Genomic DNA, 17,500 nt, shown 5'->3' with positions numbered 1-17,500 from the left:
TGGCGATCACTGTGAGGAAGAATTCCTTGTCCTCTCCGTCTCTGTCCAGACGCTGAGGGGAGAGAAGGAAAGAAGGAAAGCAGGGTAAAGGGGAAGGAAGAGGAGGTGGAGATGATAGAATATGAGTGGCGAAGGAAGAGGAGATAGAAGTGGAGGAGGAGGAGAGAGAAATTGTAATGTTACAAAAGGATATTTAATAATTAAAACGCTGATGTATTATTTTGTGTGTGTGTGTGTGTGTGTGTGTGTGTGTGTGTGTGTGTGTGTGTGTGTGTGTGTGTGTGTGTGTGTGTGTGTGTGTGTGTACTCAGTTGTACTCACCTAATTGTGCTTGCGGGGGTTGAGCTCTGGCTCTTTGGTCCCGCCTCTCAACTGTCAATCAACTGGTGTACAGGTTCCTGAGCCTATTGGGCTCTATCATATCTACACTTGAAACTGTGTATGGAGTCAGCCTCAGCCTGTGTGTATGTGTATATGTGTGTGTGTGTGTGTGTGTGTGTGTGTGTGTGTGTGTGTGTGTGTGTGTGTGTGTGTGTGTGTGTGTGTGTGTGTGTGTGTGTGTTTGTGAATTATTGTTTTTGTTATCATCAATTTGATTGTTTATGTTTGTGTCCATTAGCATATATGATGATAATATCGTTGACTTTTATACGAGTTTCTTATCGCACGAGTTCTAATAACAGCCTTGACTACTTCATCAAAATTTAATACAGCAATTATTGATCAAAGCTTAATACAGCAATTACTTCTTGATCAAAGCTTAATACAGCAATTATTGATCAAAGCTTAATACAACAATTATTGATCAAAGCTTAATACAACAATTATTGATCAAAGCTTAATACAACAATTATTGATCAAAGCTTAATACAGCAATTATTGATCAAAGCTTAATACAGCAATTATTGATCAAAGCTTAATACAGCAATTATTGATCAAAGCTTAATACAGCAATTATTGATCAAAGCTTAATACAACAATTATTGATCAAAGCTTAATACAACAATTATTGATCAAAGCTTAATACAACAATTATTGATCAAAGCTTAATACAACAATTATTGATCAAAGCTTAATACAGCAATTATTGATCAAAGCTTAATACAGCAATTATTGATCAAAGCTTAATACAGCAATTATTGATCAAAGCTTAATACAACAATTATTGATCAAAGCTTAATACAGCAATTATTGATCAAAGCTTAATACAGCAATTATTGATCAAAGCTTAATACAGCAATTATTGATCAAAGCTTAATACAGCAATTATTGATCAAAGCTTAATACAGCAATTATTGATCAAAGCTTAATACAGCAATTATTGATCAAAGCTTAATACAGCAATTATTGATCAAAGCTTAATACAGCAATTATTGATCAAAGCTTAATACAGCAATTATTGATCAAAGCTTAATACAGCAATTATTGATCAAAGCTTAATACAGCAATTATTGATCAAAGCTTAATACAGCCACGAGTTCATAACATGACTATTTGATATGGATTTAAAACTATTGTACTACAACTCTTAATTCTTGTTCATGCACTTGGAGTGGTTGGTAAATCCTTGGCCACACAACCCATCCCATGCAGACTTTATCCTATCCTAACCTATCCTGTCCTTATCCTAGCCTATCCTAACCTATCCTGTCCTTATCCTAGCCTATCCTAACCTATCCTGTCCTTATCCTAGCCTATCCTAGCCCCTAGCTTACCCTAGTGGTGGTTATCTGTCCGTGGTGATTCGAGGCGTGGATAGCGAAGCTCCCGAAGCCGTTAAATAGAGAATAGATGATAGATCCCTCTAGTCCCGAGTCCTGGTCCGTCGCCAACACCTGAAGAGACGATGGTAGATAGTAGATATTAAGGACATCTACAGGGTAAAAGAGATATATGTACACCCCGAGCCTGGCCTCAGGACGGGCTCTGGGAGTAGAACTCTGGAGAGACTCTACAGGTAATCCCCAAGAGGTATACCCGCACTGCTTCTATGTAAATGTACTCTGAGAGTCTACCTTAGTCTACCTTTGTTCAGGACTAAAGTATACTTTCCGGTTAGTGAGAAACCTATTCTTGAAGCCTTAATACCTAAGAGAGAGGTTTGAAATCTCTTCTCTCTCTCTCTCTCTCTCTCTCTCTCTCTCTCTCTCTCTCTCTCTCTCTCTCTCTCTCTCTCTCTCTCTCTCTCTCTCTCTCTCTCTCTCACTCCCTCTCTCTCTCTCTCTCTCTCTCTGTCTCTCTCTGTCTGTCTGTCTCTCTCTGTCTGTCTGTCTCTCTCTGTCTGTCTGTCTGTCTGTCTGTCTGTCTGTCTGTCTGTCTGTCTGTCTCTCTCTCTCTCTCTCTCTCTCTCTCTCTCTCTCTCTCTCTCTCTCTCTCTCTCTCTCTCTCTCTCTCTCTCTCTCTCTCTCTCTCTCTCTCACACCTACCAGCAGAACAGGGGTGCCAGTGGTGACGTTCTCATTAACACGGATGCCGTCGTATGCTTCACACTCAGGAAATTCCGGCTTGTAATGGTTGTTGTCTGAAAAATATAAAAAAAATTGCAAAATGAACGTTTCGAACTGAGGACACATGTCTCAGAGGACACATACCCCTGAGGACACATGTCTCAGAGGACACATACCCCTGAGGACACATGTCTCAGAGGACACATACCCCTGAGGACACATGTCTCAGAGGACACATACCCCTGAGGACACATGTCTCAGAGGACACATACCCCTGAGGACACATGTCCCAGAGGACACATACCCCTGAGGACACATGTCTCAGAGGACACATACCCCTGAGGACACATGTCCCAGAGGACACATACCCCTGAGGACACATGTCCCAGAGGACACATACCCCTGAGGACACATGTCTCAGAGGACACATACCCCTGAGGACACATGTCTCAGAGGACACATACCCCTGAGGACACATGGCTAACAGAAAGCAACACACTTGAGATGTAACACTATGAAACACAAGAGGCGGCAGCACGGTATAGCCACCTGTATATTGAATGTTGCAAGGTAGGGAGCCGGTCGGCCGAGCGGACAGCACGCTGGACTTGTGATCCTGTGGTCCTGGGTTCGATTCCAGGCGCCGGCGAGAAACAATGGGCAGAGTTTCTTTCACCCTATGCCCCCCTGTTACCTAGCAGTAAAATAGGTACCTGGGTGTTAGTCAGCTGTCACGGGCTGCTTCCTGGGGGTGGAGGCCTGGTCGAGGACCGGGCCGCGGGGACACTAAAAAGCCCCGAAATCATCTCAAGATAACCTCAAGATAACACCGTTTCAATTCAACATTAACGTTATAGCGGATGTTTGAGAGATTGGGAGAGGGATTGGTTTGGTAATTATGAGGGATTAGGATTAAATAATCCAGTGTTCTTGTGGTTCATGAGATGATTGTAATCTCCAGTCACTGTTAAATAACATGTGAGCTGTAATGTAACACAATCCTCAGAGCAGATAATCCCCCCAAAATACTCGTAACACTAACCTCTATGGGAGTAAATTCTGTCAATAAATTACCAAGAATTTATTACCTATTCTCGAAGAATGTCGAAAGAATTTTGTTAATAAAGCAGTTTAAGCCTTAAACAATATTCACAGAAAAAAATAAATAATAATATGTTCGCTTGTACTCCGTTTTCTAAAAGTCTGTTTTTGTATATATAAAAGTTTGCATAACAGATGTGAGTTTACCAAAAAGCACTCGAATTTGTCGTAAAAGTTGAGTGATTCGTGCCTCTCCTCCACTACAGTAGAGTGATGTATTCGTGCCTCTCCTCCCACTACAGTAGAGTGATGTATTCGTGCCTCTCCTTCACTACAGTAGTGGTGTATTCGTGCCTCTCCTCCACTACAGTAGTGATGTATTCGTGACTCTCCTCCACTACAGTAGTGATGTATTCGTGACTCTCCTCCACTACAGTAGAGTGATGTATTCGTGCCTCTCCTTCACTACAGTAGTGATGTATTCGTCCCTCTCCTTCACTACAGTAGTGATGTATTCGTGCCTCTCCTCCCACTACAGTAGAGTGATGTATTCGTGCCTCTCCTTCACTACAGTAGTGATGTATTCGTGCCTCTCCTCCCACTACAGTAGAGTGATGTATTCGTGCCTCTCCTCCCACTACAGTAGAGTGATGTATTCGTGCCTCTCCTTCACTACAGTAGTGATGTATTCGTGCCTCTCCTTCACTACAGTAGTGATGTATTCGTCCCTCTCCTCCCACTACAGTAGAGTGATGTATTCGTGCCTCTCCTCCCACTACAGTAGAGTGATGTATTCGTGCCTCTCCTCCCACTACAGTAGAGTGATGTATTCGTGCCTCTCCTCCCACTACAGTAGAGTGATGTATTCGTGCCTCTCCTCCCACTACAGTAGAGTGATGTATTCGTGCCTCTCCTTCACTACAGTAGTGATGTATTCGTGACTCTCCTCCACTACAGTAGAGTGATGTATTCGTGCCTCTCCTCCCACTACAGTAGAGTGATGTATTCGTGCCTCTCCTTCACTACAGTAGAGTGATGTATTCGTGCCTCTCCTCCACTACAGTAGTGGTGTATTCGTGCCTCTCCTCCCACTACAGTAGAGTGATGTATTCGTGCCTCTCCTCCACTACAGTAGTGGTGTATTCGTGCCTCTCCTCCCACTACAGTAGAGTGATGTATTCGTGCCTCTCCTCCACTACAGTAGTGGTGTATTCGTGCCTCTCCTCCCACTACAGTAGAGTGATGTATTCGTGCCTCTCCTCCACTACAGTAGTGGTGTATTCGTGCCTCTCCTTCACTACAGTAGAGTGATGTATTCGTGCCTCTCCTCCACTACAGTAGTGGTGTATTCGTGCCTCTCCTCCACTACAGTAGAGTGATGTATTCGTGCCTCTCCTCCACTACAGTAGAGTGATGTATTCGTGCCTCTCCTCCACTACAGTAGAGTGATATATTCGTGCCTCTCCTCCACTACAGTAGAGTGATGTATTCGTGCCTCTCCTCCACTACAGTAGAGTGATGTATTCGTGCCTCTCCTCCACTACAGTAGAGTGATATATTCGTGCCTCTCCTCCACTACAGTAGAGTGATATATTCGTGCCTCTCCTCCACTACAGTAGAGTGATGTATTCGTGCCTCTCCTCCACTACAGTAGAGTGATATATTCGTGCCTCTCCTCCACTACAGTAGAGTGATGTATTCGTGCCTCTCCTCCAATACAGTAGAGTGATGTATTCGTGCCTCTCCTCCACTACAGTAGAGTGATATATTCGTGCCTCTCCTCCACTACAGTAGAGTGATGTATTCGTGCCTCTCCTCCACTACAGTAGAGTGATATATTCGTGCCTCTCCTCCACTACAGTAGAGTGATGTATTCGTGCCTCTCCTCCACTACAGTAGAGTGATGTATTCGTGCCTCTCCTCCAATACAGTAGAGTGATGTATTCGTGCCTCTCCTCCACTACAGTAGAGTGATATATTCGTGCCTCTCCTCCACTACAGTAGAGTGATGTATTCGTGCCTCTCCTCCACTACAGTAGAGTGATATATTCGTGCCTCTCCTCCACTACAGTAGAGTGATGTATTCGTGCCTCTCCTCCACTACAGTAGAGTGATGTATTCGTGCCTCTCCTCCACTACAGTAGAGTGATATATTCGTGCCTCTCCTCCACTACAGTAGAGTGATGTATTCGTGCCTCTCCTCCACTACAGTAGTGGTGTATTCGTGCCTCTCCTCCCACTACAGTAGAGTGATGTATTCGTGCCTCTCCTCCACTACAGTAGAGTGATGTATTCGTCCCTCTCCTCCACTACAGTAGAGTGATGTATTCGTCCCTCTCCTCCACTACAGTAGAGTGATGTATTCGTCCCTCTCCTCCACTACAGTAGAGTGATGTATTCGTCCCTCTCCTCCACTACAGTAGAGTGATGTATTCGTCCCTCTCCTCCACTACAGTAGAGTGATGTATTCGTGCCTCTCCTCCACTACAGTAGAGTGATGTATTCGTCCCTCTCCTCCACTACAGTAGAGTGATGTATTCGTCCCTCTCCTCCACTACAGTAGAGTGATGTATTCGTCCCTCTCCTCCACTACAGTAGAGTGATGTATTTTTAGTAGATGGCTGCACATTATACTAAATGAAGAATATTTTATCATTTTTAACCCCAAATAAATATTAGGTGAAGTATTTTCGAGATGGGAAATATATTGATCAAATTATTCATAACGTTGTGAAGTATTTCCTTAATTTAGTGGTAACTGCCGAGGGCGTTCCTTGATGACACAGTGTGAAGGCTGTGTTCACTGGGTGTGCCTGCAGGATCGAACTCTTAGCTCTGGGGCTCCGCCTTTCTAACCGTTGGTTGTCTAATGTATGGACTCACGAGGTATATTTTACCTCTATTATATCTACTACGTGTCTGTGTGTAATTACCTAAGTGTAATTACCTAAGTGTAGTTACAGGATGAGAGCTACGCTCGTGGTGTCCCGTCTTCCCAGCACTCTTTGTCATATAACGCTTTGAAACTACTGACGGTCTTGGCCTCCACCACCTTCTCACTTAACTTGTTCCAACCGTCTACCACTATGTGTGTGTGTGTGTGTGTGTGTGTGTGTGTGTGTGTGTGTGTGTGTGTGTGTGTGTGTGTGTGTGTGTGTGTGTGTGTGTGTCTGTGTGTGTGTGTGTTTCCCTACCTCCCTATTTTACCAATTCACTTCTTTGTTTTGATTAAGTTTTCACTGGCATTTCCAACTATCCCCTTCCTCTTCTATCTTACCCATTCTCATCTTCGTTAAATTTTCTCATTGACACCCATTTTTGCCCCTTTATATTCACACCTCTTTCCTATATCCATTAGTCATTCCTTACATCCTATTACAACTCATTTGTATCTCCCATTTTCACTCTACTAAACATTGCTTTCTTTCTCATTTCCTTTATTTGCTCTCATTCCATTAATCACATTTTCTCCCACTCTGTTCGCACTCTTTAATCGACTCTTTATTTCTCACTTAACTAAGCTTCGTCACTTATTTCTCACCTAACTAATCTCTGTCACTTATTTACACTAACCTTCAAATAACATCTATAGGTATTGAGTTCCACCCCTACCCTTGCCTAATCAGTTCCACCCCTGCCCTTGCCTATTCAATTCCACCCCTGCCCTTGCCTATTCAATTCCACCCCTGAACTTGCCTATTCAATTCCACCCCTGCCCTTGCCTATTCAATTCCACCCCTGCCCTTGCCTATTCAATTACACCCCTGCCCTTGCCTATTCAATTCCACCCCTACTCTTGCCTATTCAATTCCACCCCTGCCCTTGCCTATTCAATTACACCCCTACCCTTGCCTATTCAATTCCACCCCTGCCCTTGCCTATTCAATTCCACCCTTTTACATGTCCATGCCTATTGACTTTCACCCTCAATTCACTTGTTCTATTCTCCACACTCTCCTACCCCCCTAATCAGCCCCCCCCTTCCCCTTTTCCCCCCTATTCCTCCCCCACCCCAGACCCCTTCATCTCTCCCCTACTGTAGTAAGCCAATGACATTAACTCTCCATTAACACAGCAGTAAAAATGATCCCATACAGAATATATTTTTCATGTTTTGTTTTGAAATATAGATGGCATTGTAAATGTAGAATTATGTACAAATATATCATACAATTAGCCCTAATTCATCTCACTTTAAAATTTTCTTGTTATAATAGGTATATTTTGGTACTGAAAATATTTAATGCGACAAAATAGGTTTGTAGCTATTTTTTTATGTTAAAATTGTTGAAATTGATTTGAGAGTAGCATTCGCAATGGGTCATATATTTAGGTATTGTTTCTTCACTCTGTCCTCATAGCCTTGGTCATAGTCTGTCTCATATCCCTTCCAAGTGCTATACAGTCATATCCCAGCTCTTAGTCTGTCTCATATCCCTTCCAAGGGCTATATAGTTATATCCTAACAATTAGTCTATCTCATATCCCCCCTCTAGGTGATATATAGCCATATAAAAAATCAAACTTGCGATTTTCCTGTGAGATTTATATCAATAGGAGCTGCGACAATGTGGAGCTCTCCAGTATAGTGATTAGATAGTGTGGAGTGTGATAGTGATTAGATAGTGTGGAATGTGACGGGTGATAGTGAGTAAAGGAAAGAGAGCAGGCCATGCCGAAGCTAGTCCCCATAAACAGTTGCTATATACTTGGAATCACCGGTACAAAGGAGACCCCGATGCAGGCCTGCGTTCGATCCCCGATGGTTCAAGAGTTTGGACACACTTTCTTCCTCCTATCCCAGCTTCTTTCCATCATATCTCTTCCACATACTCTACAGTCATACTGGCTTTGCGTTTTCTTCATATTGACTTTTCCACTTCTTTATCAATAACAAAAACTTTACTAACAAGTCAAAATAATTTCCATGAGAACAAAAACACTTATCCTAACCTATCCTAGACCTAACTATACAAATTATTGTATACATCAATTTGAATTTACATTAAAAAATTTAGTTTTTCGTTTACGAATACGAAAATTTACGAATACGAAAATTTTACGAATGCGTCTTTGGGTGGAGTTTGAACGAGCGTAACTTGAAGCTGGCATGTTCAATCTTTCAGAAAAATTGGTATATTTATAAAGTTTGGCTTCCCCCACCTGAACAGAAAACGAGAATATATATATATAATAATTTTTCCTCTCTGCTCTCTCTGCTCTCTCTCTCTCTCTCTCTCTCTCTCTCTCTCTCTCTCTCTCTCTCTCTCTCTCTCTCTCTCTCTCTCTCTCTCTCTCTCTCTCTCTCTCTGTGTGCTCTCTCTTTCTGCTGTCTCTTTCTCTCTGTGTGTGCTGTCTCTTTTTCTCTCTCTGTGCTCTCTCTCTCTCTCTCTCTCTCTCTCTCTCTCTCTCTCTCTCTCTCTCTCTCTCTCTCTCTCTCTCTCTCTCTCTCTCTCTCTCTCTCTCTCTCTCTCTTTCTGCTGTCTCTTTCTCTCTGTGTGTGCTGTCTCTTTTTCTCTCTCTGTGCTCTCTCTCTCTCTCTCTCTCTCTCTCTCTCTCTCTCTCTCTCTCTCTCTCTCTCTCTCTCTCTCTCTCTCTCTCTCTCTCTCTCTCTCTCTCTCTCTCTCCCTCTCTCTCTCTCTCTCTCTCTCTCTCTCTCTCTCTCTCTCTCTCTCTCTCTCTCTCTCTCTCTCTCTCTCTCTCTCTCTCTCTCTCTCTCTCCCCCCACATCCCGTATCCACTATACCAAGGGCCCGTTTCCCCATCTCCTCATCAAAGTAGTCAGCATAGAACTCTGAACAGGATGATTCCTCCATTTCCATTTCGGCGTAACTTCAAAGCATCGAGTCCAGAAAATGGCTTAAGTTAAGTAAAAGGTAAATACAGTTGAAGAATGAGCAAGCAATGCGCGCTCACCCTGACTTACTGACACCCTTGCGCAGTGTAAGATCAGTGTGTAAGATCAGAGTGTAAGATCAGTGTAGATCAGAGTGTAAGATCAGTGTGTAAGATCAGAGTGTAAGATCAGTGTGTAAGATCAGTGTGTAAGATCAGTGTGTAAGATCAGAGTGTAAGATCAGTGTGTAAGATCAGTGTGTAAGATCAGAGTGTAACATCAGTGAAGATCAGAGTGTAAGATCATTGTGTAAGATCAGAGTGTAAGATCAGTGAAGATCAGAGTGTAAGATCAGTGAAGATCAGAGTGTAAGATCAGTGTGTAAGATCAGAGTGTAAGATCAGTGAAGATCAGAGTGTAAGATCAGTGTCTTTATGTATGTTTTTCTCCATTTTTGGAGGCTAGAGAGCTTGCTGGAAGACTATTTTCAGGAGGAAAAAATTCCGTGCGAGCGAATTGCTCTGAATTTTTTTTTTAATTTTTGTGTGTGTTTTGGTTTGAGCTTGAGTGAATGTTTTTGAGTGTAAGTACTTGCTTAAGGGCAAGCTTGAGCTCCTGGGCCCCGTCACTCTAGTCGGTGGTGACTGACTTTATGAGTCTTGTTTTTCTTGTTTCTTACTTTGGGAAGTAAGGTTGGATTCTGTGTGTTCGTGTATTCACCTAGTTGTATTCATCTAGTTGTATTCACCTGGTTGTATTCATCTAGTTGTATTCACCTAGTTGTATTCACCTGGTTGTATTCATCTAGTTGTATTCACCTAGTTGTATTCACCTGGTTGTATTCACCTAGTTGTATTCACCTAGTTGTATTCACCTAGTTGTATTCACCTAGTTGTATTCACCTAGTTGTATTCACCTGGTTGTATTCATCTAGTTGTATTCACCTAGTTGTATTCATCTAGTTGTATTCATCTAGTTGTATTCACCTAGTTGTATTCATCTAGTTGTATTCACCTAGTTGTATTCATCTAGTTGTATTCACCTAGTTGTATTCATCTAGTTGTATTCACCTAGTTGTATTCATCTAGTTGTATTCACCTAGTTGTATTCACCTAGTTGTATTCACCTAGTTGTATTCACCTAGTTGTATTCATCTAGTTGTATTCACCTAGTTGTATTCATCTAGTTGTATTCACCTGGTTGTATTCATCTAGTTGTATTCACCTAGTTGTATTCACCTGGTTGTATTCATCTAGTTGTATTCACCTAGTTGTATTCACCTGGTTGTATTCACCTAGTTGTATTCACCTAGTTGTATTCACCTAGTTGTATTCACCTAGTTGTATTCACCTGGTTGTATTCATCTAGTTGTATTCACCTAGTTGTATTCACCTAGTTGTATTCATCTAGTTGTATTCACCTAGTTGTATTCACCTAGTTGTATTCACCTAGTTGTATTCACCTGGTTGTATTCACCTGGTTGTATTCACCTAGTTGTATTCATCTAGTTGTATTCACCTAGTTGTATTCACCTAGTTGTGTTTGCGGGGGTTGAGCTCTGCTCTTTCGGCCCGAATCTCAACTGTCAATCAATAATAGAGGCATCAGGGTGAAAGAAACTCTGCCCATTGTTTCTGGCCGGCGCCTGGAATCGAACCCAGGCCACAGGATTACGAGTCCAGCGTGTTATCCACACAGCCACCGGCGATGCACCTGTATGTGCTAAAAGGGCGAGCTTCGGCTCCAGGGCATAACAAGAGGCTTCTAGAGTTCAATGCAGATAAGTGCAAGGAAATAAGGGATATGAGCAGAGGAAGATTTGAAAATTGACATCAATAACGTAACGCGCGTCACCAGAGGCATAAGCTGGTAATGGCCGTTCACTGTCACATACGTTAGACAAATGTTACAATATGCAGTTCCAGCCTGGATATCTAACCTTGTCAAACACAATCCTAAGCTGAAGGACGTTCAGAGATATGCCGAGCGGCATTAGACTAAATGATCTATTCCGCAATTCATAAGAATGGATAGAGATATGTTCACGGTATACAAAATACTCAAAAGCATCTGCAAGTTAAACATAAAGAGGCTGACAATAAGCAAAGAAAATTAAAAAAAAAAATTCCCTAGACGCAAGCACTTAATGGGAATGAACTTAGAAATGAAGTGCATGAGATGGACTCCATTCCCTGACTCAAATGACAGATAGGGCAGAACCCAGTGAATTCTGGACCGAAGAGCTGAAGCTCACCCCTCACACGTACATATAGGTGAGACAGATCAGTACACACACACTCCATGCGAGCCCCGACAAGCAACAGTCTGCTGGATCAAATTATCAGAAGTTTAAACCTAGCTCCAGGGGCCGGGCTATGGGAGATATAAGAATTCCCACAACCCCCCTCCAGGTATACTTCAAGTATACTCCAGGTATACTCCAAGTATACTCCATGTATACCTTAGGTATGAGTATATTTACTAAGAGTTATTCCTCTCGCGAACCCAATTTGAAATAGGTACTGAAAATAACTATTTAGCTTCAGGGCAACAAATTGGGTGGCGGGAAACTGGGATCCGCTTATGACGGTGTCCTGATTGGTGTGTTCGGTCGATGGTTTCCGAACACCGAACACCCAGTCGTTCAAGCCGAACTTCTAAAAGGATTCTTCTCTGTCGCGAATTTTATCGGGGGTCGAGGGAGGGTGTAGGCAGGCTCGTTAGGTTTGCTTTACTGGGGTGCTTCTGTGTCCCTGTTTGGACGTGTGTGTGTGTGTGCATGTTTGGACGTGTGTGTGTTCGTATTTGGACTTGCGTGTACGTAATAGGACGTGCCTGTACCTGTTTGATCGTGAGTATAAATGCCTCGGCATGTATGTCAATGTTTTGACAATGCATGTATGTGTGTTTAGACGTGTGTGTACGTGTTTGGACGTGTGTGTACGTGTTTGGACGTGTGTGTACGTGTTTGGACGTGTGTGTACGTGTTTGGACGTGTGTGTACGTGTTTGGACGTGTGTGTACGTGTTTGGACGTGTGTGTACGTGTTTGGGAGTGTGTGTACACGTCTGGGCATACATGTGTATCTCCTGTACTCCTTGAAACTATGTTAAATCACGCAAGGGAAGAGAACGGCTATATAGCACAGGGAAGGGGTCAGGATAAGGATTTGGGATGGGACGGAGGGAATAGGAATGGTGCCCAACCACTTTGGGACGGTCGGGGATTGAACGCCGACCTGCATGAAGCGAAACCGTCACTCTACCGTCCGGCCCAAGTGGTTGGGCAGAGAGAGTAAAGTCAAAGGATGGAGAAGGAGGGAGGAGTTATCTCTGTTGTCTAACGTTCGTTATCTAACGATAACGTTTTCGTTATCGTTATCTAACGAAAACACTCAGATTTTGTCTTATTTCTCCTGTCGATACCTATTAACGAATCACCTTGTTTGGTGACTATTCATATGTGTCGTATGTGTCATATGTGTATACCTCTGCAGTGACTCAAGTAACGACATACCTCTGTAACAATGTATGCAAATACCTTTACCTTTGTAATACCGTTACCTCTGTAAATTAATTGGGAAAATATAAGTACATGCAACAATCAATTACAACCACGATCCATCCAGTCTGACATGCAGTTTAGTTCATTCTCATCCATGCTATCTACCATTCTCAACCATGTTATCTACCATTCTCATCCATGCTATCTACCATTCTCAACCATGTTGTCTACCATTCTCATCCATGCTATCTACCATTCTCAACCATGTTATCTACCATTCTCATCTATGCTATCTACCATTCTCAACCATGTTATCTACCATTCTCATCTATGCTATCTTCCATTCTCATCCATGCTATCTACCATTCCCATCCATGCTATCTACCATTCTCATCCATGCTATCTACCATTCTCATCCATGCTATCTACCATTCTCATCAATGCTATCTACCATTCTCAACCATGCTATCTACCATTCTCATCCATGCTATCTACCATTCTCATCCATGCTATCTACCATTCTCATCCATGCTATCTACCATTCTCATCCATGCTATCTACCATTCTCATCCATGCTATCTACCATTCTCATCCATGCTATCTACCATTCTCAACCATGTCCCGGTTAGCATTAACTGTCAGCTACACATATGCATCAACCATCAAATACAACCTATTTCAACCATCAAATACCACCTATTTCAACCATCAAATACCACCTATTTCAACCATCAAATACAACCTATTTTAACCATCAAATACCACCTATTTCAACCATCAAATACCACCTATTTCAACCGTCAAATACCACCTATTTCAACCATCAAATACAACCTATTTCAACCATCAAATACAACCTATTTCAATCATCAAATACAACCTATTTCAACCATCAAATGCAATCTATTTTAACCATCAAATACAACCTATTTCAACCATCAAATACCACCTATTTCAACCATCAAATACCACCTATTTCAACCATCAAATACAACCTATTTCAACCATCAAATACAACCTATTTTAACCATCAAATACCACCTATTTCAACCATCAAATACCACCTATTTCAACCATCAAATACCACCTATTTCAATCATCAAATACAACCTATTTCAACCATCAAATACCACCTATTTCAACCATCAAATACAACCTATTTCAACCATTTACCGGCGGTCACTGCAATTGGAAAATCAATCACACTGAACTTTCAACCAATCTAATACTGATTGGTACCCATCACTCGCGTCTCTAGCAGCCAAATTCATCTGAGTACAATCACACTAACAATCAGTGTGCTAGCTTCTATTACAACCAATTATACTATCAGCCAATTACAAATATGTACAACTCACGTGTCTTACCATTGGCTACCCAGACCAGTCGGGCTGTGATGAGTGTAGAAGTCAAAGCAAGAGAGAAAAACACTTTATTACATATACATGTAAAACAAACACATATTATTTACATATTCACGTAAAACAGACATTATTTACATATACACTTAAAATATACATTAATATAAGTTAGATTTCATCACGTTATGTACGAGTTTTCTGTAACTACTGTCAATTACATGTTTGGTAATGTCTAAATACATATCTAATTACATAAATTACTTACATATCTAAATATATATGTATTTTAATATACGATAAATATCTGTGTTAATTTCTGTGCTAAATATCATAATATTTATCATAATATCTTTCTTTTTACCTATCTTATCTATAATTTTATGTATTTTAATATATATTTAAGAATTTATCTTAATATATATACCTTAATATCTATCTTAAAATCTATCTTAAAATTTAACCTGTGTTAACATCTATCATAATATCTATAGATATTAACTTTTCTGATATATCAATATAGCATCAAAAATAATCAGAAGATAACACCATATGTTAAATATAATGATAACAGAGTCCACTCACCGTAAGATGGGCTGCTTGCTGAATAAGGAGAAAAAACCCATCAATAAAATTAACAGTTAACTGGATCAGCTAATGACTGGAGGGACATGCCTAATGGATCTAAAAAATGTCAGAGCGAAAAAGGAAATAATTAAACCAATGTTGCTTATTATTAAATACTTAAAAATAAGTTCAAAATAATGAACAAACAACCGAAACACTTAAGTCTAAGGTTCATCATCCTAAAGTGACAAAATTATCATAATATATATATATATATATATATATATATATATATATATATATATATATATATATATATATATATATATATATATATATATATATATATATATATATATATGTCGTACCTAGTAGCCAGAACGCACTTCTCAGCCTACAATGCAAGGCCCGATTTGCCTAATAAGCCAAGTTTTCCTGAATTAATATATTTTCTCTAATTTTTTTCTTATGAAATGATAAAGCTACCCATTTCATTATGTATGAGGTCAATTTTTTTTATTGGAGTTAAAATTAACGTAGATATATGACCGAATCTAACCAACCCTACCTAACCTAACCTAACCTATCTTTATAGGTTAGGTTAGGTTAGGTAGCCGAAAAAGTTAGGTTAGGTAGTCGAAAAACAATTAATTCATGAAATCTTGGCTTATTAGGCAAATTGGGCCTTGCATAGTAGGCTGAGAAGTGCGTTCTGGCTACTAGGTACGACATATATATATATATATATATATATATATATATATATATATATATATATATATATATATATATATATATATATATATATATGACAGTGTCAGACCACGGAGGAAAATTGAAACAGGAATTTCCTTAAGTACTTTCGTATATTAATACATCTTCAGAAGGAGTGAAGGAGGAATTAATACATCTTCACTCCTTCTGAAGATGTATTAATATACGAAAGTACTTAAGAAAATTCCTGTTTCAATTTTCCTCCGTGGTCTGACACTGTCACATTTTTAATCACGTGTTTATTTTCGTGATACACACACACTTATATATATATATATATATATATATATATATATATATATATATATATATATATATATATATATATATATATATATATATATATATATATATATATATATATATAATACTTAAGTCTACGTTGTTTGTGTTAATATTTAAAACAAATTAATAAACTAGTCAGCCTGGGATAGGGGGTGGATAGGATGCAATAAAATATGTCATTATATAGACCCTAAACACACAGAACAGTAAGCATTAAGGTCGACCAGTGGTATTATATGTCTAATATATAGCTCGTAAGATCAAGTTTACAACATAAGTGCTCTTACGAAGTTCCACTAACATGCGAAATTAACTGGATTTATATGTATGGGGGAAAAGTTCCATTTGAGAGCACAAGGGGATGATCTTGAAGGAGTGTGAGTGTTGAAGTGTGTGTGTGGAAGTGATGGGGTTGTAGCTCAGTTGATTAAGGCAGCATATGGGCTGTTCTCGGACGCAGGTTCGAATCCTCGTCACGGCCCTTGTAGATTTGTTAATTTGACGAGGTTATTAACGAACAAACAACGTTGATAGTGTGTTGGCTAGTAATTTACGTTCAATAATCCAACCCACATACGAAATGAAAGTGAGCAGGGTACGTTTCGAACCATCCTGGACCTTCTCAACTCATGATAAGAGTCCAAAATGGACCGAAACGTCCTCACAATCATTTAATATAATGCGTGAGCTTGGCTCTCTGTTTTAGCAACGTTATTGTGACTTGGTCTCTGCAATTCCGTGTAATGATTCGTCAAACTTTCGCGAAAAAGCGTTTACCAGAGGATCAAAGTTTTCCCAGTAAGTATGAAAGTTAAAATTAGGAATGCAGTTCATCAGAAGAGATTTCCTTTCATTTCCTGATTTGTGCTATTAACCTCATTAAGGATTCTACTTGTTTGAGGTATTATTCCAAAAATATATGCAGATATGTATTGGAATTATGAATTATTAAATGGGTATTTAATATATATATATATATATATATATATATATATATATATATATATATATATATATATATATATATATATATATAGGGGGGTACCACCACTGGTGCAATTATAGGGACCCACAGCCTCAGAGAAGGGAACACAGAGCATTCAGGGAAGAACTTGCCATTTAACTCTGAATACGTAAGAGTGTTCGTGTGTATATATATATATATATATATATATATATATATATATATATATATATATATATATATATATATATATATATATATATATATATATATATATATATATATTGAGATGATGTATAGAGGCTTAGAGTCAGACCATGAGATAAGGTATAGGAGTGATATTTTTAAGTATTTGGTTTAAATAAATGAATTACTTGGCATGAGGTAATTAATTATAACTGAATTACATGACGTAGAACTAAGACCGATAATACAATAACAATATAACGTTGTAGAAATAAAGGTACAAGAGCATGCAATCAACATAAGGCACGAGGAATAAGGTCAGAAGGCTGCAAGCAGAGATAAGGTCAAATGCAACCCATAATTACAACTACCATTCACCCAAGAGGTCAAAAACTCAAGCTTTTTGAGATATAACAACAGCCTTTAACGATCACGTTGCAATAAATGAAACTCAAACACAAGGAAGAAAGATAATAAATGATGCAGATGAGGCAAAATACCTAATGGAAACTACTTAAACTCACAACTAGGCATTGTG

At 39.8% G+C, this 17,500-nt stretch overlaps 1 protein-coding gene across 1 annotated transcript in view; it reads right to left on the bottom strand.

Moving 5' to 3' along the window:
• Positions 1-17,500, bottom strand: part of LOC123752479 (DE-cadherin-like) — a gene marked incomplete at its 3' end in the record, with an annotated part of 60,999 nt that overhangs the window by 43,100 nt on the left and 399 nt on the right. Inside the window, 5 exon segments of the mRNA XM_069316670.1 lie at positions 1-52; positions 1,716-1,835; positions 2,427-2,521; positions 14,196-14,219; positions 14,772-14,789. The exon segment at positions 1-52 is cut by the window's left edge and continues 92 nt beyond it. Coding sequence (XP_069172771.1) covers positions 1-52; positions 1,716-1,835; positions 2,427-2,521; positions 14,196-14,219; positions 14,772-14,789 — 309 coding nt within the window.

The sequence above is a fragment of the Procambarus clarkii genome, chromosome 84 (genome assembly GCF_040958095.1).
Source record: "Procambarus clarkii isolate CNS0578487 chromosome 84, FALCON_Pclarkii_2.0, whole genome shotgun sequence".
Taxonomy (NCBI): domain Eukaryota; kingdom Metazoa; phylum Arthropoda; class Malacostraca; order Decapoda; family Cambaridae; genus Procambarus; species Procambarus clarkii.
The sequence above is the reverse complement of the archived record's forward strand: the minus strand, read 5'-3'. Positions and strand labels throughout refer to the sequence as shown.